The 22253-nt window shown below is 43.2% G+C and overlaps 1 protein-coding gene across 1 annotated transcript in view; it reads left to right on the forward strand.

Moving 5' to 3' along the window:
- Nucleotides 1–1765: 1765 nt before the first annotated feature.
- The window catches only part of LOC124802640 (RNA-binding protein 42-like), a 342201-nt gene continuing 321713 nt past the window's right edge, over nt 1766–22253 (forward strand). Inside the window, exon 1 of the mRNA XM_047263543.1 lies at nt 1766–1980. Coding sequence (XP_047119499.1) covers nt 1928–1980 — 53 coding nt within the window. The 5' untranslated portion in view covers nt 1766–1927. The remainder of the gene's footprint in view (nt 1981–22253) is intronic.

Raw genomic sequence — 22253 nt, forward strand, 5'->3', positions numbered from 1 at the left:
GATGGAGCGACACTAGCGCTCCAAGCAGCAGGTAAGGTGAACGTCAGACGCTTCGTAAGCATAATGTTTGTTTTCATCTATTTCCTATGTAATTTCCGAATTATTTGAGTTAGTTTCTTGCCTCCAAGAGTTTGTGTAGTATCATAAGGCATATATGTTTCCAAAAATGATTCTAAAATAAGCGCAAGTATGGACAAAAACCGTGAATAGAGTGGCAAACTACAACACATTCGTGAAGAAACACTTGTGACATTGGACAGAATTGCAGCTTACCACGTTGATATCAAAAGAATATAAACACACAGATTCACATGTAAGAAACACAGACATGTACCTCTACATGCAAAAGCGATTGACAGCTCGTTTATCGTTCTGCAGGACTACTGTGCTTGTCATTGTCGCCTGTTGCCAGAAGTACGACCTTCATCTTTATATTATTCTAAGTGGGACACGCAACTGCCAAATAGTGGGAGAAATATGCTGAAAACATTATAATGAACTGATTACATTACGTTTCACGAAAAACCAAATATTTGAATAATTTTCAAACAATCTGTCAGTGAACAAGGTGCTAACAAAATAATGTCATCACACGAAAGAAGCAAGGAAAATTAAGTGACTAACAATAAAAGTGAATGAAATACATACCAAAGAAATCAGTAGCCCAAATGAGCCAACTTCTTCAGTTTCTTATTTGCTTTCTTGTTATTAGAAACTAAGTCTTGATTCCAATGATTGAGCCGATAAACGAGTCTCACCTTAACAAATATCTTGATCAACAGTTTTCATCTTACAGCACGTTTCTCTTCTCTTTCAATGGCATGCTAATCTGGCTTAACAACAAGTCAAGGGCATCTCTTTTTAAATATCGGGATACTATAGTCTTCAACATTCGTTGATCCTTGTCATACAGTTTCTGTCGTTGTCTGTTGGCACTTTCCTTGTCCCGTAATAGTTTCGCTCGAAGTCTAGCGATCTGCAAATTCTGACACTTCACAAGCTTTTGTAAGACACGAACAGCTGCACTTAATCTAACCACTTCATAGTCAAAGCAGGTCTGTGTCGAAGATTCACACGAATCTGGCATAGAGAGTTGAACTGGCTGCTTCTGTGTCATAGGACTGTTTTACAGCTTTAGATTGACTGTCGAATCTTTGTGGCAGTTTCCTCTTCATCGTCAGATGAGGTGGCTTATTTGGAATGTCAAACAGTGTGGGTACTGCATTCCACACGAGTTTGTTATTGTCTGCGCTCATGAACTGGTTTTGTTCGAAATGTAGCAAACAAAACATAATATAATTATACAGGTAAACTGGGTCTTTCTTCATAAGGTCTTCTCGTCTGTTATTAACTAGCCATGTTCTGCTGCTAAAACGAAACATTCATCATTTATACAGATATAGTTTGCAAGTGAATCCTGACGATACAGTTTAGTAACTTGATGGTATATACCTCTCAGGATCCTTAGGAAGCCTAAAAAAGACAGCTGTGGTGTCTTCTTCCTATTGTTGCTGCAATTTATTGCGCTGCAAACGCTCCCGATGGTAAAAACCATTGTATACATCAAAATAAACAATCACTATTCGGTTTCACCATCGCGCCGAACTCACAGTTCAACCTACCGGCCGCTTGGGGCGCTGCTGGCGCTGTAGGCAACAAAATCCGGGCGAAGTGTCGCGACTGTTATGTTAGACTGTGGTAATGCATAACTGCTACATGGGTAGTGACCATCTTTGGCCATATCTCTGATTTTTATCATTCTACGAATTTCTTTCGCGTCGTCTGTCTATCTGATTGTTATGATATCTTTGTGTTTGTTGTCCTACACAGTACACAGGGAAGTTGTTGGTATACGTTTGAAGGCGGTGTACGGAAGGAGTTTAATGAAGGAGAGTTAACTAGTTTCTATTAAAGTTATAACTAAATCATGGCGGGAATGAACGACGAAAAACTGCGGATGATGGAGGATGAAATGAACAGGTAATTTAAAGCAGTGTTAAGTTTGTTTGTATTTCTTTCATTTAATTTTATTTGTTCCTTGGAACATGCCCCCCACAAAATTTGTAGTCATATAATATTGGCTATATCTATGTAATGAAGTAACGATGGGTAAACACTTTAATTTGGCACTTATCGAATTTAGGGGGACAAAATTTTCGAAAATATTTTTGCTCACTTTTTGATCAGTTAGACTATGTTGATCTCGAAGATGTTATTTATTTTCATCCCCGATAAAAACTTTTTAATATATCGAGAGAAAAAAAATATTTTAATGAAAAATTTTTTTCTCATTTTTTGACCGGACCACGAATATGTTATTTGCAAACATCATTCAAGCTACATCGTAGCACATCAAACCACTCGGATAAAATCTCCTCGTTCAGTTTACACTAAAGTCAAATAACAGTGTAGTTAAGTGTTCGTTTAATTTTAGCGACCGTAAGATACAATTGTATAATGTATTTTTATGGACTGTGTTAATGTACTCCGAGACAGAGTTGTTGTTGTTGTTGTTGTTGTGGTCTTCAGTCCTGAGACTGGTTTGATGCAGCTCTCCATGCTAATTTATCCTGTGCAACCTCCTTCATCTCCCAGTACCTACTGCAACCTACATCCTTCTGAATCTGCTTAGTGTATTCATCTCTTGGTCTCCCTCTACGATTTTTACCCTCTACGCTGCCCTCCAATGCTAAATTTGTGATCCCTTGATGCCTCAGGACATGTCCTACCAACCAATCCCTTCTTCTAGTCAAGTTGTGCCACAAACTTCTCTTCTCCCTAATCCTATTCAATACCTCCTCATTAGTTACGTGATCTACCCACCTAATCTTCAACATTCTTCTGTAGCACCACATTTCGAAAGCTTCTATTCTCTTCTTGTCCAAACTATTTATTGTCCATGTTTCACTTCCATACATGGCTACACTCCATACAAACACTTTCAGAAACAACCTCCTGACACTTAAATCTATACTCGATGTTAACAAATTTCTCTTCTTCAGAAACGCTTTCCTTGCCATTGCCAGTCTACATTTTATATCCTCTCTACTTCGACCATCATCAGTTATTTTGCTCCCCAAATAGCAAAACTCCTTTGCTACATTAAGTGTCACATTTCCTAATCTAATTCCCTCAGCATCACCCGACTTAATTCGACTATATTCTATTATCCTCGTTTTGCTTTGGTTGATGTTCATCTTATATCCTCCTTTCAAGACACTGTCCATTCCGTTCAACTGCTCTTCCAAGTCCTTTGCTGTCTCTGACAGAATTACAATGTCATCGGTGAACCTCAAAGTTTTTATTTCTTCTCCCTGGATTTTAATACCTACTCCAAATTTTTCTTTTGTTTCTTTTACTGCTTGCTCAATATACATACTGAATAACATCGGGGATAGACTACAACCCTGTCTCACTCCCTTCTCAACCACTGCTTCCCTTTCATGCCCCTTGACTCTTATAACTGCCATCTGGTTTCTGTACAAATTGTAAATAGCCTTTTGCTCCCTTTATTTTACCCCTGCCACCTTCAGAATTTGGAAGAGAGTATTCCAGTCAACATTGTCAAAAGCTTTCTCTAAGTCTACAAATGCTGTAAACGTAGGTTTGCCTTTCCTTAATCTAGCTTCTAAGATAAGTCGTAGGATCAGTATTGCCTCATGTGTTCCAACATTTCTACGGAATCCAAACTGATCTTCCCCGAGGTCGGCTTCTACCAATTTTTCCATTCGTCGAGACAGAGTAACTCTAAGTTTTATCAGAGCTTAAGCATTTTGGCAGATTGTAGTGTAGTGAACTACAGGGGCAAGTAAATATCATAACAGAGTATTAGAGACTATGATGAAGTATGTCATTACATATTTTAACAACAAAGTGTTAGAAAACGCTTAAAATTTTTACACCACCAACCATTCTTTTATAGAAAAACGTCGTTCCCATAGTAAAGTTTTAAACATAATATAAACTTTGTGTTTCATTTTCTGAATTAAATTATTTCTTGTGGCAAATTATTACATGGGCTATTTAATTTCATTCTTTATTTTTATCATGGATGATGTCAGTAGAGATACACTATTAGTAATAGATATGTCAGTTTGGTGCACGTATATTGGTGTCATATATACTCAATATAGAGAGGGAGCAGAACACTGGCAATAATTCTTTTGTGTCTGTATAAGCTCTTTGAATGAAGATTGTGCTGAGAGACAGATGTGTAGTGCAGTCCGCAGTTAACATCAGGTTGGAAGGTAATATTTTTTTTTTTGTGAGTCGGCAGAGCCAATGAATGTGTGTATGAAATGTTAAATGTAATGGTTCACTGATCTGTAGTGTAGTCCAAAGTCTGCGTTAGGTGGGTATTTGATTGCTTGGTTGTCAGTTAGCGGAGAGCTGTCGAACATTTCAATTAATCCATTTAATGTACATTTGAAAAGACTTCTCCTGTCTGTTAGACATTTTATTTCTGTGGGAAGATTATCAAAGGCATGTTGCACTCTTTTCTGTTCCTAAGTGTTTCACTATCTAGGGATCTCCAGATAATTTTTTTTTCATCTAGTATTGTATTGCTGAATATCTTTGTTACCATCAAACTGCAATGGATAACCCCTAGCTGACAACAAATTTCGCAAGTGACTAAATCTACTCCAAGGTTGTGGTTAATATTGGCAATTGTTTAAATAGATGCCCGCAAGATGTAGAACAACAATAACAATAATATTTCTTGTTATTTTGTTGTCATTGGACCATGACAGTGGTGTACAAAATTGCACATTACAGCTGATAAGTTCCTTTTTAATGTAGAATGAATGAACACCTAACCAGTTGTGTGGTGTTTGTTTGAATGCTGTTATGTAAATGTTGCATAGTTTATGAAAGATCTCTAAATAATTTGTGCCCCGTGAATTCATGACAGTTAATTGATCAATTTTGGTGGCTAAATATCATCCATAGTGATATATCAAGCCCCAAGACGCAAACACAAAAGTGATTTCAAATTGTTGACCAATATCATTAAGCATTCCTATGCCACATCAAAAACAAAATCTTAGTCACACATATACTGAAGCTAGTAGGATTACTGTGCGAAAATGATGATTTTGGGCAGGGACAAACTACACTTTAATGTCACCAAAAGCGAAAATAACAGTTAAATATACAAAATGCAATGACAGACACACAATAAACAAAAGTTTCAAAAAAACACAATTAGAGCAAACAAATTGTATTTAGTAATGACAAAATTAGCTGACCAGTATCTACCTCTATATACACACTCCGCAAGCCACAATATGGAGCATAGCAGAGGGCACATTGGACCACTACTACAACCAATCAAGGCAACTTTTTACCAGTCATCGTATCTTTGTATCACTTACTATTTTTATTTTAAATTTTTGGTGTTCCAGCTACTGGCATTATTTTGTTTGAGAAGTAATGAAGGTAATAAAATTTATTTGTAGACCAAGATAATGCCAGTAGGTGGAATACCAATCATTTGAAACAAAAAGTGGTACAAAGGCACCTTGAATAGTAAAAGTTATCTTGATCGACTTTAGTAGTGGTACAATGTGGCCTATGCCATGCACCAAACGGAGGCTTGTGGAGTATGTATGTAGATGCAGATATTGGTCTACAACTAACAGAGGTAATAAAATTTGCTTTTAGAACAAAATAGTGCCAGTAAGTGGAACACCAGTCATAGGAAGCAAAAATAGTAAGTAGTATAAAGATAGCCTGACTGGTGAAAATTTACACTGGTTGACTATAGTAAGTTCATTTCTTGTTACATTTATAAAAGAGAAAGAACTTTTACCGGTATGGCCTTGTACAAGCTCTAATTGCTGTTATCTTTGTGGTCCTCAGACAAAATGTACATTGGCGGTAGTGGAGTTGTTCTGCAGTCAACTTCATATGCTGATTCTGTAAATTTTCTCATTAGTGTTTTGTGGAGGGGGGGAAAAAAACTGGCTTCGGTCCAGGGATTACCATTCGAGTTCCCAAAGCTTCCTTTTAATAGTTGTGTGTTGACCAAACCTACCAGTAACAAATATAGCATCATGCTTGTGAATTGCTTCGATATCTTCTGTTAATCTGGTCTGGTGGAAGTCTCAAACACTTGAACAGTACTCAAGAATGGGCCACATTAGTGTTCTGTATGTGATCTCCATTATAGATGAGCTACACTTCCCTAAAATTCTGCCTGTAATTCAAAGTAGGCCATTCACCATCCCTGCTACCATCTTTACAGGCTTGTTCCATGTCATATTGCTTAGATATTTAATCGACGTCATTGTGTCAAGCAGCACAGTGCTAATGCTGGATTTAAACATTAAGGGATTGGGTCATACTCATCTGGATTCACTATTTTTCTACTTTTAGAGAAAGCTGCCATTCATCAGGCCAGCTGGAAATTCTGTGCAAGTCATCTTGCATCCTTTTACAGTCACTCAATGACAACACTATCCTGAACATCGCAGCAGATTGCTGCTCACCTTCTTCATCAGATCATTTATGTACATACAGAATAAGGGCGATCCTATCACGTTTCTCTGAAGTACTCCAGATGATACCCTTGTCTCCAGTGAAAACTCCCTGTTGAGAACAACATACTGGGTTCTATTACTCAAGAAGTCTTTGAATTTCTTGAGTATCTGGAAACGTAATCTGTGCACTTGGACCTTTGTTCAGTCTGCAGTGGGGAACCCTGTCAAACACTTTCCAGAAATATAGGAATATTGATCCTGTTGCCCTTCATCCATGGTTTGCTGGATGTCATATGACAAAAGGGCAAGCTGAATTTTGCATGAGCAGTGCTTTCTAAATAGCTCCACTTTGCCAATACCAGCACAAAAATTCTGAAGCAGATTGCACTAAAAACGCCTGAAGCCAAAACCCAACACACATAGCAAAAAATCGCGAACACTAGCGAAAGAAATTATCATCATCATCAGTTGACTTCGATAGCTCAACTTAAAATACAGATGCAATACATAAAGGCCAAAACTTGCACAACAAGAACAACTTCAGCAAAAGAAAGAATCAAATTTACTAGACATCAGATTCCCAGAACGAGTGGTCAAGGCTAAGAAACACAGATACCACAAAAAATAAAGCAAAACTGGTGGTCTGAGAACTGCCACCCCCACCTTTCGGCTCATAAAACGGTGGGAGAAGCAAATACGTTTATCTTTTACTACCTGCTACCTGGAGCCATATAATACTCCATTCAGTGAATTGGAACTCTCCATTGCCCTAATCCGTTGTCTGGATAGGGCCCCAGGGCCAGACCACATCCACAACCAAAGGCTGAAACATCTCTCAATGGATTGCCAGCACCACGTCCTTGCCCTCTTTAAGTGGACCTGGAATGAGTACTGAAACCGGGTAAGAACCTCCTCGAGATGGACAGTTATTGCCCAATCAGCTTTACCAACATTCTCTGTAAGTTGCTTGAATGCATGGTGAGCAAGCGGCTGTGTTGGCTCCTTGAGTCTCGGGGTCTTTTGCTGCATCTCGGGGCAGATTTCACAAAGGCTGCTCCACTGCTAATAATTTGGTTCACCAGAGTCCACCATCCGGCCAGCCTTTGCTCACCCACCTCCACACATCGTCAGCACCTCATCACTTGTCTTTTTCAACCTACAGAAGGCTTATGACATGACATGCCTTCATCCATCCTTACTGCATTACAAGAGCGAGGTCTCTGAGGTCTAATCTACATCTACATACATACTCCGCAATCCACCATACGGTGCGTGGCGGAGGGTACCTCGTACCACAACTAGCATCTTCTCTCCCTGTTCCACTCCCAAACAGAACGAGGGAAAAATGACTGCCTATATGCCTAATCTCTCTTATCTTATCTTTCTGGTCTTTCCGCGAAATATAAGTTGGCGGCAGTAAAATTGAAATGCAGTCAGCCTCAAATGCTGGTTCTCTAAATTTCCTCAGTAGCGATTCACGAAAAGGATGCCTCCTTTCCTCCAGAAACTCCCATCTGAGTTCCTGAAGCATTTCCGTAACACTCGCGTGATGATCAAACCTACCAGTAATAAATCTAGTAGCCCGCCTCTGAATTGCTTCTACGCCCTCCCTCAATCTGACCTGTTAGGGATCCCAAATGCTCGAGCAGTACTCAAGAATAGGGCGTATTAGTGTTTTATAAGCTGTCTCCTTTACAGATGAACCACATCTTCCCAAAATTCTACCAATGAACCAAAGACGACTATCTGCCTTCCCCACAACTGCCATTACTTGCTTGCCCCACTTCATATCGTTCATCAATGTTACGCCCAAAAATTTAATCGATGTGTCTGTGTCAAGCACTACACTACTAATTGAGTATTCAAACATTACGGGATTCTTTTTCCTATTCATCTGAATTAATTTACATTTATCTATAATTAGAGTTAGCTGCCATTCTTTACACCAATCACAAATCTTTTACAAGTCATCTTGTATCCTTCTACAGTCAATAAACGACGACACCTTCCCGTACACCATAGCATCATCAGCAAACAGCCGCACATTGCTATCTGCCCTATCCAAAAGATCATTTATGTAGATAGAAAACAACAGCGGACCTACCACACTTCCCTGGGGCACTCCAGATGATACCCTCACCTCCGATGAACACTCACCATCAAGGACAACGTACTGGGTTCTATTACTTAAGAAGTCTTCAAGCCACTCACATATTTGGGAGCCAATCCCATATGCTCGTACCTTCGTTAGGAGTCTGCAGTGGGGCACCGAGGAGACGAGGTACTGGCAGAAGTAAAGCTGTGAGGACAGGGTGAGAGTCGTGCTTGGGTAGCTCAGTTGGTAGAGCACTTTCCCACAAAAGGCAAAGGTCCCAAGTTCGAGTCTCGGTCCTGCACACAGTTTTAATCTGCCAGGAAGTTTCATATCAGCGCACACTCCGCTGCAGAGTGAAAATCTCGTTCTGGAAACATCCCCCAGTCTGTGGCTAAGCCATGTCTCCGCAATATCCTTTCTTTCAGGAGTGCTATTTCTGCAAGGTTTGCAGGAGAGCTTCTGTAAAGTTGGAAGGTAGGAGACGAGGTACTGGCAAAAGTAAAGCTGTGAGGACGGGGCGTGAGTCGTGTTTGGGTAGCTCAGTTGGTAGAGCACTTGCCTGCGAAAGGCAAATGTCCCGAGTTCGAGTCTCGGTCCGGCACACAGTTTTAATCTGCCAGGAAGTTTTATTTTATGACTTGTCTGTGCTGTCTTTTTTCTGGCCTTTATCTCTATTTTTTGTGTTAGTTACACTTAGGCTTTCGAGGATTTTCCTTTCACTTCCCTCCTTTGACACGTACTCCTGCTTTGTCTCTGAACAGATGAAGGGAATGATGACCTTGCAGTTTGGATCCTTTCACCCCAAACCAGCTAACCAAAGCAAAAATGGTGAACAGTAATAAATTAACACAACTCACCAATTAGTTTAAACATAGGACTGATAAAAAAATAGTATTTCAACATAACTGTAACATGAAGACTGAGTCTAAACTTGTCAAGCTGTGTTGTACTCCTGATGGACCACCACACCTTCACTTGTAGCCACTGGAAGAACATTGACATGACAGCTTTGTCAGTCTCATGTTACTGTCTTATACACGATATTTACGATACTCCCAAATGACGCATACCATTTGCAAAAATTTGATAGTTTGTTCATCATCTGCCATCTCACTCAACAACATTTAACTGTTGTATATTAATTTTGATTCCATGTTGCTAAAAGTAACACAGCAAGTCATGAACCAAAATAACAGACTAGTAAATCAAGTCTTATACCACAGATTATATACGGTATAAGGGCCAGTGGAACGTACCATAGAGATAAAAGAAAGGATGCTTACATCCCACAACTAAAATACACATCGTAACATTAATTTTTTTACTCTCAGTTCAAAATAAACATAAACTGCATGTGTATTTCACAGTTAATGTAAAATGAAAGAGCAGCTTAAAAGCCGATGAGTGGTATTGAATGCTTTAGTTCACACATTTTGACAGTATGTGGTATGGACTGTACAAATGCATCTACTGATTCCTATGTAGCAACAATGCACCTGTTCACTCTGCATTTTGCTTGCAGTAACTTCTTTATATAAATAATACTTTTGGATCAAAGGAGACCACTCAACGAAAAGCAGAAGCACCTCTGAACCCCCACCCTCCCCCACACAGACACAAAGTCCTTAATGTACAGCCAGAGTAAAGTGTAAAATACACACAGAAACAACACATACACACACGCCTGTGCCCCTATATGGTGCCAACTGGACAACCAGTGCCAGTGCTGCATTTCCACAGGTGGACTGGGTTGGGGTAGGGTAGTATCAGGTGGGATGAGTTTAGGGCGGGGGGGGGGGGGGGAGACGGGAGCCAGAGAGAGGGAATGTGGTGGTCAGCTATTAGCTCGGAAGGAGGCAGGTAGTTTGCCGACTAGGAATGTGTGAGGGAGTGACGGCAGGTATACGGGCGAGGCACGTGACACGATCGGAGCCAGTGTGGAGTGTCACACGCTGACGGTGACGTGAACTGGGAGGGGGTGACAGGACGGAGGAAAGGGCAACAGTCAGTTGGAGGGCATGGGGACAGTAGGTTGCCTGAGATCAAGGCCAGGACGGTTATAGGAGTAGAGGATGTGTTGTAAAGGTAACTCCGCCTAATTTGTAGAAGCTGGGTGGAGGGAAGGATCCGGATGGCGTGGGTGGTGAAGTTGCCATTGAAATTTTGCGTTGTGCTCTGCTGCTTGTATTGCCATCACGTAGTCAACATTGTTTGTGGTAACAGTTCGATGGTGGCCATTCGTCCTGGTGGCTGGCTGGTTGGTAACCATAGCTGTGCAGTGTTGCAGCAGAGTTGATATACGACATGGCCACTTTCACTGGTGACACAGCGTCTGATGCGGTAGGATACGCCTGTGGCAGGACTGGAATAGAAGATGCCGAGTTGGGGGGTTGGGTAGGTCTTGCACCTTGGTCTGCACCTACCTATGCCAATTTCTTTATGAGCCATCTAGAGGAAACCTTCCTAGCCTCCCTAAACTCCCAGGGCAAGGAATTAGGAGTGGGGGCGTCATAGGGACGGACTAGAGTGTTATGTGGTTGGGTGGGTGATGGAATATCACTTCAGGAGGGATGGAAAGGATTTTGGATAGGATGTCCCTCATTTCAGGGTATGTTGAGAGGTAAAGTCCTGACAAAGGATATGGTTCAGTTGTTCCAGTCCACAGTGTTACTGGGTGACAAGGGGGGCCCTACTTTGTAGCTGATTGTCGTGGGTGGTGAGAGGATTGGGGGTGTGAGACTTTCAGCATTCTGGGCATGGGAATTCTTATCACTGTAGATACATTGCCCACAGGTGGATAGGCTGTATTGGGAAATTTTTGGTGTGGAAGTGATGTCAACTGTCAAAATGTAGGTACTGTTGGTGGTTAGAGGGTTTAATGTGGACAGAGGTGTAGATGAACCCATCAAAGAGGTGGAGGTTAGTATCCAGGAAGGTAGTGTATTGGGTGGAGGATGACCAGGTGAAACAGATAGGAGAGAAGGTGTTGATGTTGTGAAGGAATGCAGACAGGCAGTCTCAGCCCTGAGTCCAGATCATGGACGTGTCAATGAACCATAACCAGACCAGGGGTTGTGATTTTAGGGAGGCTAGGAAGGTTTCCTCTAGATGGCTCATAAAGAAATTGGCATAGGTAGCTGCCATGCGGGTACCTGTGGCTGTGCTGTGGATTTGTTTGTATATCTTACCTTCAAAGGAAATGTTTTGTGAGTCAGGATGTAGTTGGTAAAACATATAAGGAATGAGGTGGTGGGTTTGGTGTCTGAAGATGTTGGGATAAGTAGTGTGTGAGAATGGCAAGGTCATTCACATGAGGGATGTTGGTGTATAGGTAAGTGCCATTGACAGTGACAAATCGGGATCCAGGAGGTAAAGGGGTAGAGATAGTGGAGAGTCGGTGAAGGAGTTAGTATCTTTGATGTGGGAGGCTGGATTTCAGGCAATTGGCTGGAGGTGTTCATTAAAATGAGCAGAAATTCTTTCAGTAGGAGCATAATAGCCAGCTACGATGGAGTGTCCTGGTTTGTTGGGTTTGTGCATTTTGGGAATCATGTAGAAGCTGTGTGTGTGTGGATCGTTGTTGGGGTGAGGAGGCAGATGGACTTCTGGTATGGGACTACTATGGCAAAGGTTTTAGGAGGAGGAGTCACGAGCTGCTGGAGGCCTCCTGTGAGGTAGTCAGTGCATCTCATCATAATAGTGGTGGAGCCTTTGTCTGTAGGGAGGATTACTAGGTCAGGATCTGTTTTCAGGTTGTGTATTGATGTCCTTCCTTCTGCGAAAAGATTAACATTCTTAGGAAGGGACTTAAAGGAAGGCAGGCATAGGACATAGTATCCATATTCCTTCACAACACCACCTTCTCTCCCATCCATTTCACCTGGTCCTTCTCCACCCAGCATGCCACCTTCTTAGAAATTGACCTCCTCCTCTCTGATGGCTCCATCCACACCTCTGTCCATGTTAAGCGCACCACAGCTGACGCCCCTTCCACACCAAAAAATCCCTCCTGTACAGCCCAGCCACCAGTGGACAATGTATCGACAGTGATGAGAACTTCCTTGTCCAGTATGCTGAATTCTTATGAAGGCATTCACAGACGGGCACTACCTTGCAAACCTCATCCACAAACAGATTTGCAAAGGCATATCCCCATATGTTCCCAGTCCTCCCACCACTCGTAAGAATCACCTACAAGGGAGTGTCCTTCTTGTCACCCAGAATCACCCTGGACTGAAACAACTGAACCATATCCATTGTCAAGACTTTTATTATCTCTCATTGTGTCCTGAAATGAGGTACATTTTACCCAAGATCCATCCCATGCTTCCTAAAGTGGTATTCTGTCACCTACCCAACCTCCACAACATCTTAGTTCATCCCTTGCCACTCCCAGTCCCAACCCCTTGCCACAAATATCACATTCCTGTGGCAGACCAACGTGCAAGACCTGCCCGAACCACCCAACCAGCTCCTCCTACTCCAGTCCTGTCACAGGCTTATCCTATACCATTAGAGCCAGACCAAATGTGAAAGCAGGCTAGATAATTCCCACTCTGCTGCAAACACTGTACAGCTTTTTATATCAATATGATTAGCAACCATCTGTCCACCGCAATGAATGGTTACCACCAAACTGTTGCCAAGAACAAAGTTGACCATGTGGTGGCACAACACACAGCAGAGTGCAACATGCTCAGTTTCAATGATTGCTTCAAAACCCAGGCCATCTGGATCTTTCCCTCCACCACCAGCTTCTTTGAACTACGCAGATGGGAGTTATCCTTGCAACGCATCTTCTCTCCCGTAAGCATCCTGGGCTCAATCTCCGGTAACCCACTGTCACCACATGCTCTCCCCAACAGTTTCCCCTTTCTCTGTCCTGCCACCCCTTCCCAGTTCATGTCCCCATGTCACATTCAGTATGTGCCACTCCATACCCGCTCCAATTGTGAACCTGGCTCCTGTTCCTGCCATCCCTCTGTCCCACGTTCCTAGCTGGCAAACCCGCATCCGGCCATCCTGATTTAGGTTTTCCGTGATTTCCCTAAATCGCTCCAGGCAAATGCTGGGATGGTTCCTTTGAAAGGGCATGGCCGACTTCCTCCCCCATCCTTCCCTAATCTGATGAGACCGATGACCTCGCTGTTTGGTCTCTTCCCCCACACAATCCAATCCAATCCAATCCTAGCTGGCAAAATGGCTGCCTCCCTTGAGCTGCTAGCCACCCACCCCAATACGTCACCCTACTTTTGCCTCTCTCCCTCTGCCCTCCTCCCCCCACTCCCGTATCCACCCAACCTTATCACCTCCACAACCAGTTCACTCACCAAAATGCAGCTCTGGCACTGTTCATCCAGCTGGCACCATGTTTGTGTGTGTGTGTGTGTGTGTGTGTGTGTGTGTGTGTGTGGGTGTGTGGGTGTGTGGGAGGGGGGGCAGTGACTATTCACAACGCAATGCGCCTGTTTTTTGATGAGTAGTCCCCTTTAATTCCAAAGTAATTACGTTCTACTAGAGCTTTTCTACAATATTAACATAATATTGAGGTATGTAAATTTATTACTGTCATGATCTTTTTGTTCACATAGTAAATGTTAACAGTGTTGTTCATTTAGTAAATAAAAACTACCTTTTATTTCTTCCAGATGCGTTTCGCCATTTATTTTAAGCATTGTCAGTGGAATCTGAAAGTAAAAGGCAAAACACATCTGGAAGAAATAAAATACGTTGTAGCGAGAAAAGACCGTTTTTACTTAAAGAACAAATATTTCTCTGCTTGCTTCAGGTGATGGCCACACAGACAGACTTGTTGTTTACAGTGTGCCATATACAAAGAACTGGTAATTACCCTGTTGGCTTTCTACTGCAATATTAAGCTGTCATGCACACGATTAGTGTTTCCCCATAAAATAATACCAAATGATATTACGCTTTGGAAAAATTAAAAGTATGTTGTGCTAACATGTACACAGTCCATCCCACTGAAAAGGGGACTGATGTGAAGTAAAATGCAATCTCCTTGTAAGTCAATACACAACTGGAAATGTTGGAAAAATTGTTAAAAACAATTATGATGCTCAACAATTGGAGTTACCTTCAGGATAGTTGCCGTAGCCTTCTTGGATATCGGAAATTGTTTTGAAACACCATTCTTTCAGCACCATTTTCAGTTTGGGAAATAGCAAGTAGTCGCACGGAGCCAAATCTGATAAATAAGGAGGGTGGTCAAGTGCAACAATATCTTTCTGAGCCAAGAAATGGCGTACAATCTTGCTTTTGTGTGCCAGAACATTGTTGTGCCACAAACACCATGTTCCTTGGTTTTAGTTAGGTAATAATGTGCATTCACCATTTGAGCTTCTGGAGTGGATTCTTTATGGATAATTCTTTTGGAATCAAAGAAAACTGTAACCAGTGCCTTGACACAACTGTTCTGCATTCACACTTTTTTCGGTTTCCGAGATTGTGGACCTCTCCATTTCGAGCTCTGGTGCTTTGTAAGTGGCTCATACTGAAAACACCATGTTTCATCACTGGTTGCGATGTATGACAAGAAATCTGGGTCCCCATCGGCCGATTGTTTCATGTCTGTGCAGTGTTCCATTTTGCAATGTTTTTGATCATCCGTGAGTGAGTCGGTTACAAAGCAGCAATAGATCTTTTTGACCACAGTTTCAGTCAGAAAGTGATCAGTCCCGTCTCTTATTAACTTACCTTGCTGTGGTATGAATCTATCTGTTGCTGTCGATACTGTATCTTTGAATTTGAACCACATCTGGTCTACACTTACATAATTAGCTTGGAAGGAATGGAGATTCTCTCTTAGGAAGGCATCAAGCGAATTTTTATCTGATGTTTTAAATAGGTATCTTTTGCGTTTATTTTTAGTGTTTTGGTTGATATGGTTTTGAGCCTCGCTACAATGACCTTGTGTTCATTAATCCCTGTATCCGTCATGATGCTCTCTGTTAGATCAGGATTATTTGTGGCTAAGAGGTCAAGTGTGTTTTTGCAACCATTTACAATTTGTCATGAACTAATTGTTCAAAGTAATTCTCAGAGAAAGCATTTAGTACAATTTCGGAAGATGTTTTCTATCTACCACCGGCTTTGAACATGTATTTTCGCCAACAAAGCGAGGGTAGATAGAAGTCTCCACTAATTATAACTGTTTGCATGGGGTACTTCAAGTTTTCTTTGAACCGTTCAGCTATTATATCCTCTGAGTCGGGGGGTCGGTAGAAGGAGCCAATTATTGGTTTGGCACGGCTGTTGAGTATAACCTCTGCCCATAGTAACTCACAGGAACTATCTATTTCAACTTCACTACAAGATAAATTACTACCAACAGACACAAACACACCACCACGTACTTTATTTAATCTATCCTTTCTGAACACGGTTTGCGCCTCTGTAAAAATTTCGGCAGAATTTATCTCCGGCTTTAGCCAGCTCCTATAATGATTTCAGCTTCAGTGCTTTTTATCAGCACTTGAAGCTCTGGTACTTTTCCAACACAGCTACGACAATTTACGACTACAATACCGACTATTGCTTGGTCAATTCTTGTCGTTTCTTTGCCCTGTACTCTTTGAGACTGGAGCCCCTTTTGATCTTTTCTGAGACTGTCTAACCTAAAAAACCGCTCAGCCCATGCCACACAGCCCCTGCTACCCGTGTAGCTGCCTCCTATGTGTAGTGGACACCTGACCTATTTAATGGAACCCGAAACCCCACCACCCTATGGCTCAAGTCGAGGAATCTGCAGCCTACACGGTCGCAGAACCATCTGAGCCTCTGATTCAGACCCTCCACTCGGCTCTGTACCAAAAGCCCACAATCGGTCCTGTCAACGATGCTGCAGATGGTGAGCACTGTCTTCATCTCGCTAGTAAGACTGGCAGTCTTCACAAACTGAAGTAACTGCCGGAAATGAGAGAGAATCTCTTCCGATCCATAGCGGCACATGTCATTAGTGCTGACATGAGCCACCACCTGCAGTTGGCTGCACCCTGTACCCTTCATGGCATCCGGAAGTACCCTTTCCACATCTTGGATGACTCCGCCCCTGAATGCACACAGAGTGCACATTGACTTTCTTCCCGTCCTTAGCTTGCCGTATCCCTAAGGGGCTCTCATCACCTGCCTAACATTGGAGCTCCCAATGACAAGCAATCCCACCCTCTGTGCTTGTCTGGACCTCTCAGGAAGACCGGCCACTGCCGCAATAGATGAGCCCGCCATTGCTGGCTCAGAAGTACTTTCAGCAGTGTGTAGTACTTCAAACCTGTTATGGCGGCATAAGAGTACAGCCTTGTGGCCAGCACGAACTTTCGGCTTCCGCCCAGGGATTTGTGACCCCGCCACAGTTCGCCAATCATCGTCAGGCAAGTGTCGACCGTCAGGGACGTCCGAATCTGAGGGCACAGTGGCATCAAGAGATCCCAGGCGATGCTACAGGTTCTGTAGGTACCAAAGTGCTCACCTCGGGTATCCCAATGTTACCGCAGTCCAGGGCAACAGCCTGGAGCCTGTTGACCACGGCCAACGCAGCTTCCAGCTGTTTACGGACGGTGGCCAATTCCCCCTGAATCTGTACGCAACAGGCGCAGTCCCTATCCATCCCTAACAATTTTTTTTCCTCTCTTTTTCTCACAAGCTGTTCAAAACAGACAGATGACTGACGACTACGCGAATTTACACTATTCAGGTACTAAAATGCGATGCTACAAGTCTCAAATACTATAATTAGAAAAATCTGTGACATTTATGCACTAAACTTCAGAATTACCTGAACATATCCTTCCAGACTATACCTGTCTTATGGTTCACTAGTTTGTTCGTAATCCAATGTGATGCTTCAGATGTCAGAGATTTGGCCATACCACTCTGGGATGTAATGGGAGGGCTACTTGTGGCAACTGTGCAGGCTCAGTTCACGAATCGGGTAGTTCTTGTAGACTTCTGCCAAAATGTGTAAACTGCTCCAGGAATCACTCAGCGTGGAGTAGAAAGTGTGAAGTTTACAACAAGGAAAGGAAAATTCAGGAGTGGAAAGTGAAGAGACACATACCCTATGGTGAAGCGAAAAAAGCTTTCAAAGCTATGCAACTCCTGGTTTTTGCTACCTCTTTTGCATCAGCCCTTAAGATGCCAACTGCCAAGTCTGATGCCTCCACACAAACTCTGACCACAGATTCAAGTATGAGCACATGCACTTACCAGTGTACCTGTGGGGGAAACACTACACTTGAAACAGAAGCCATTCAGAAATTGTCAGCAGTGGGCTTACCCCCTAAGCCACATACCACAGCTCACCATCAGAAGCAGTCCTCTCAATGTAAGCAACCAACTCCTACGAGAAGTAAAGAAAAACAGCCTTCAAAAAGTAGTTCGAAGTCGGAGAAAGTGGTAGTTAAACCTTCAGATTGGGAAGCTCGCTCCCTCTCTGATGGGGACTATGTTCTTGAGGATATGGACTTTCAATTGAAGGAACCGGAGAGCTGGGAACTGGCTAACATCCCCCCTGACCTCCCTTGTAAATCACCGCCTCTGAGGGAGAAAGAAAAGAACAACCATCTCCAATAATGGCTCCTACAGAGACTTCTGTGTTGCAGTGGAATTTAAATGGATATCGCTCACATTTGGAAGAATTACAATTCCTGGTCCAGGAGAAACTGCTCTACATCAGCTTACTAGAAACTCATCGCAAAGTCACCGGCACTCGTGCATTACGTGGTATCACCGTACAGGATGGACGTTATTACTGGAGACAGGGCTAAAGGTGGAGTGGCTGTTTTCATTGATGACAAGTGCCACTCTTCTCCTGTCCCTCTTACCACAATCATACAAGCAATTGCCATGAAAATTGCAGCAACCTTTAACATCACATTGTGTTCTTTGTATCCTCCACCTAATGATGCTTTGGATGCAGATGCACTGATAGAACTCTTCTGGACACCTTCACACCCATTCCTCCTTGTGGGAGACTTAAATGCACACAATGTGCTGTGGAGCGTGGCTACCACTTGCCCCAGGGGTCGGATGGTTGAGTGACTCATCCATTCTGAGAATATCTGCCTTCTGAATGCAGGTCAGGTGACACACTTTTCCACAACTACAGAGTCTTTTTCAGCCATTGACCTTTGTTTTTGTTCCCCAGATATTGCAGACTCCGTTCAGTGGGAAGTGGCTTCAGAGTTACATTCTAGTGACCTCTTCCCAGTGTGTATCTGTCTTCTGACTAGAACGGTGGCTGATGGGAGATCACGGAGATGGATTATACAAAGGGCAAATTGGTTTCACGTACAGTCGATGGGCCATTTTTGAAATAAAGGATTGTGCACAGGAGACGGTGGCCTATATCCCTTGTGAGATCCAACGGGCTGCTGCAGTGTCCATCCCCCTGTCTATTAACCATCTCAGATGACAGCCTGTACCTTGGTGAAATGATGACTGTCAGTTGGCAATCAGGGCCAGATAAACAGCTCTGCAGAACTTCAAACACAGTCCAATCACAGAAAACCTCCATGTCTTCAGATCTGTGTGAGCACACGCGAGCTGAATGATATAAGAACAGAAGAGGGTTTCCTGGAAGGAATTCACGACTTTCATTAATCGGTCCACTTCCACTGCGCAAGTTTGGTACTCAAGAAGGCGGATTTCATGTAAGGGCAGTACATCTCTCCTTATGGCCTTGTCAAGTAATGGGGTCTTGGTGGACACACTAGAAGACATGGCTCAGGCTTCAGCTGAACACTTTTTTACTGTCACTATATCATCCAGACAAGCTCCTGCTTTTCAGGTTTTCCGTAAAACTATGGAGATGAGGAAGCTCAGTTTCTTCTCACATAATGAGGAAGTCCTGGATCAAGCTTTGTCTGCAGCCAGAGATGCTGCTCCATGGCTTAATGAGATCCATTATGCCATGCTTCGTCATCTGTGCTCCTCTCTTGTTTCAATCAGATCTGGTTTGATAGACAGTATCCCACTACTTGAAAGGAGGCAATATTAATTCAATTCTGGAAATCAGGCAAGGACTGGAGCACCCCTGACAGTTATCGGAGTGTAGCCTTTACCAGTTGTATGGATAAGACTCTAGAACACATGGTCAACTGCCACCTTGTCTAGCTGCTTGAATCCCAAGGTCACCTGAGCCACTCCCCGTGCAGTTGCAGATGCTACCATTCCACCCTTGACAACTTAATTCTACTGGAGATGGCGATATATGAGTCCTCCTTATGCTGAAACCATTTGGTTTGTTTGTTTTTGGACCTTGAAAAAATTGCTACGCTACTTTAGGGTACAACATCCATCACCAACTTCATGAATGAGAACTACGTGGATGCCTGCCACTTCTTATCCAATCCTCAATCCTTTCTCGAGGACCGGCAGCTTTGTTATTGCGTTGGCGAATCCTCGTCTGACTGATATGTTCAAGAGAATGGGGTCCCCCCAAGGCAGTGTTCTCAGTCTCACATTTTGTGCCTTTGCCATCAGTGGCATTTCCTCTGCTGTCAGGAGGCCTGTCAAATGCCTGGGCATTTCCTCTGCTGTCAGGAGGCCTGTCAAATGCCTGTTTGTGAATGACTTTACAATCTTCTGCTCTTCCTCTGATCTGACAGCGACGTCGACGAGGCAGCTACAGTTGACCATTAGGAGGCTGGAAATCTGGGCCAGGATAACTGTTTTTCTGTTCTCACCAGGGATGACAACATGGTCAGGTTGAACCGTGCTTGTCGAAGTTTTAACCAATCAGTGTTCACAATGGAGGACGATATTTTATATTTTCAAGGATCTGTGTGCTTTTTGGGTTTATTATTTGACATAAAATTAACTTGACTCCCACACCTGAAAGAGCCAAAGCCAAATGGCTTCCAGTCACTGAATATTTTGAAATCTCTTGGCAGAAATACATGGGTAGCTGACAGGTTCCGCTTCCAGCAGTTTTATAGGGCATTTGTTCGATCACATTTAGATATGGCAGCATGATCTATGCATCAGGCCATACTTCCTAACTCAAGATGTTAGACGTTGTCCACCATGAGGGCATTTGGATATCGACTGGTGCCTTTCAGACTATCCCAGTTCCAAGTTTATGTGCAGAGGCTGGTGAACCACTGCTATGGATTCGGTAACGTATGCTTTTGGCTTGACAGACACTGAAAATATCAGCATCACCTCAGTCATTGGCATTTAGTGCAGTGGTCCAACCCACCTTTGAATGACTGTTCAGGAATTGGCCCCATGCGATGAAGCCATTTGGGATAAGTGCTGAAGACAATCTCAAGGCTCTGGATCTATGAGACCTCCAAATACACAGCCAGAGATGGAACGCATTGCCACCTTGGTGTCTTCAGAGGCCCAAAGTGATTTTAAGCTTGACGTGCTACAAAACTTGTATTCCAGATAATGTTTCTGTCCATTTTAATCATATGCCACAGTTTTATTGTTGTTTATACAGATGGATTCTGGAAAGAGAGTGCCCTCTTTTTAAAGTACATTTTCCAGAACAAATTACAAATTATGATGCGGAATTATATGGCATTCTGATGGCACTGGAGAGGATTCACAGGCATCACTGTACGAGGTTTCTTGTCTGTTCCGACTTGCTTAGTGCGCTACAAGCACTTCACGAAATGTATTCATGAGACCAGCTGGTTCAGCCCATCCATGACTCCTTACAGGGGCTCCAACACCGTGATCTTTTGCTGGGCACCTGGCCGCATCGGGATACAGGGAAATGACATCACTGCCAAAGTCACCAAGGAAGCATGTCAGGATGGTGCTGTCCGTCAGTTCCCACCCCGTTGCATGCCATCATCTCATTTTCTGACAGAAAATAAACTGTGGTCGCTCAGATCAACTACACAGGCATGGCAGACTTTGTCAGCCTCACCGCTGGAAGGAGGTTCTGCTTACCAGAGTGCACATCGGACATAGTCCTTCAACATATGGCTTCCTCCTGTGGCAGGAGGATCCTCCACTCTGTGAAGTTTTTGGTGTGCCACTTTCAGTTCAGCATATTTTGGCAACATATGTCCTATGTATTGATGTAAGGGCAACCCTCAATCTCAATGGAGGTCTGCCCACCATCCTCACTGATACTGATTCCAGTGTTACAAGAGTGGAGAAATTTTGTGAACTGTCAGGCCTCATCCCTAAGTCGTAGGGAAGGAAGACAGACTTTAATACATTATAAAATGTTCCGCAAGTGGGAACAGCCTTTGTCCCCACCCATGAGGTTGGCGTGCTGACATTTCATCGGGACACTGATGACCATGGTGTTGACCACCCCTCACCTCAAATCACCATCACTGGCCAGCAGCTTGGGCCAGAATGCATCTATTATGTGAGACACAAACAGCAATCTGGAGGGGGTGGGGAAAGGAAAGGGATACTAGTGTGCGGGTGGGGGGTGAGACAAACGTGATCTGATGGAGTATGCAGGGAGTAGAACGCCATCAGGCGCAGCATTAATAGGTTGTGAGGCAGGGAGCTGGGGAAAAAAGGAGTGAAAAAGGAGAGAAGTGGGGAAAGATGGGCAGGTGCTTTGGCAGAGAGAGGCAAACAAAGAGGGTGAGAAACAAGAATGAGGAGCAGATGATAGGGCAGAGGTGGTGGAAATTGTTGGATGGACGGTGTGGGAACAGTACGTTACCATAGGTTGAGGC

Source organism: Schistocerca piceifrons, chromosome 6 (genome assembly GCF_021461385.2).
Source record: "Schistocerca piceifrons isolate TAMUIC-IGC-003096 chromosome 6, iqSchPice1.1, whole genome shotgun sequence".
Lineage (NCBI taxonomy): Eukaryota > Metazoa > Arthropoda > Insecta > Orthoptera > Acrididae > Schistocerca > Schistocerca piceifrons.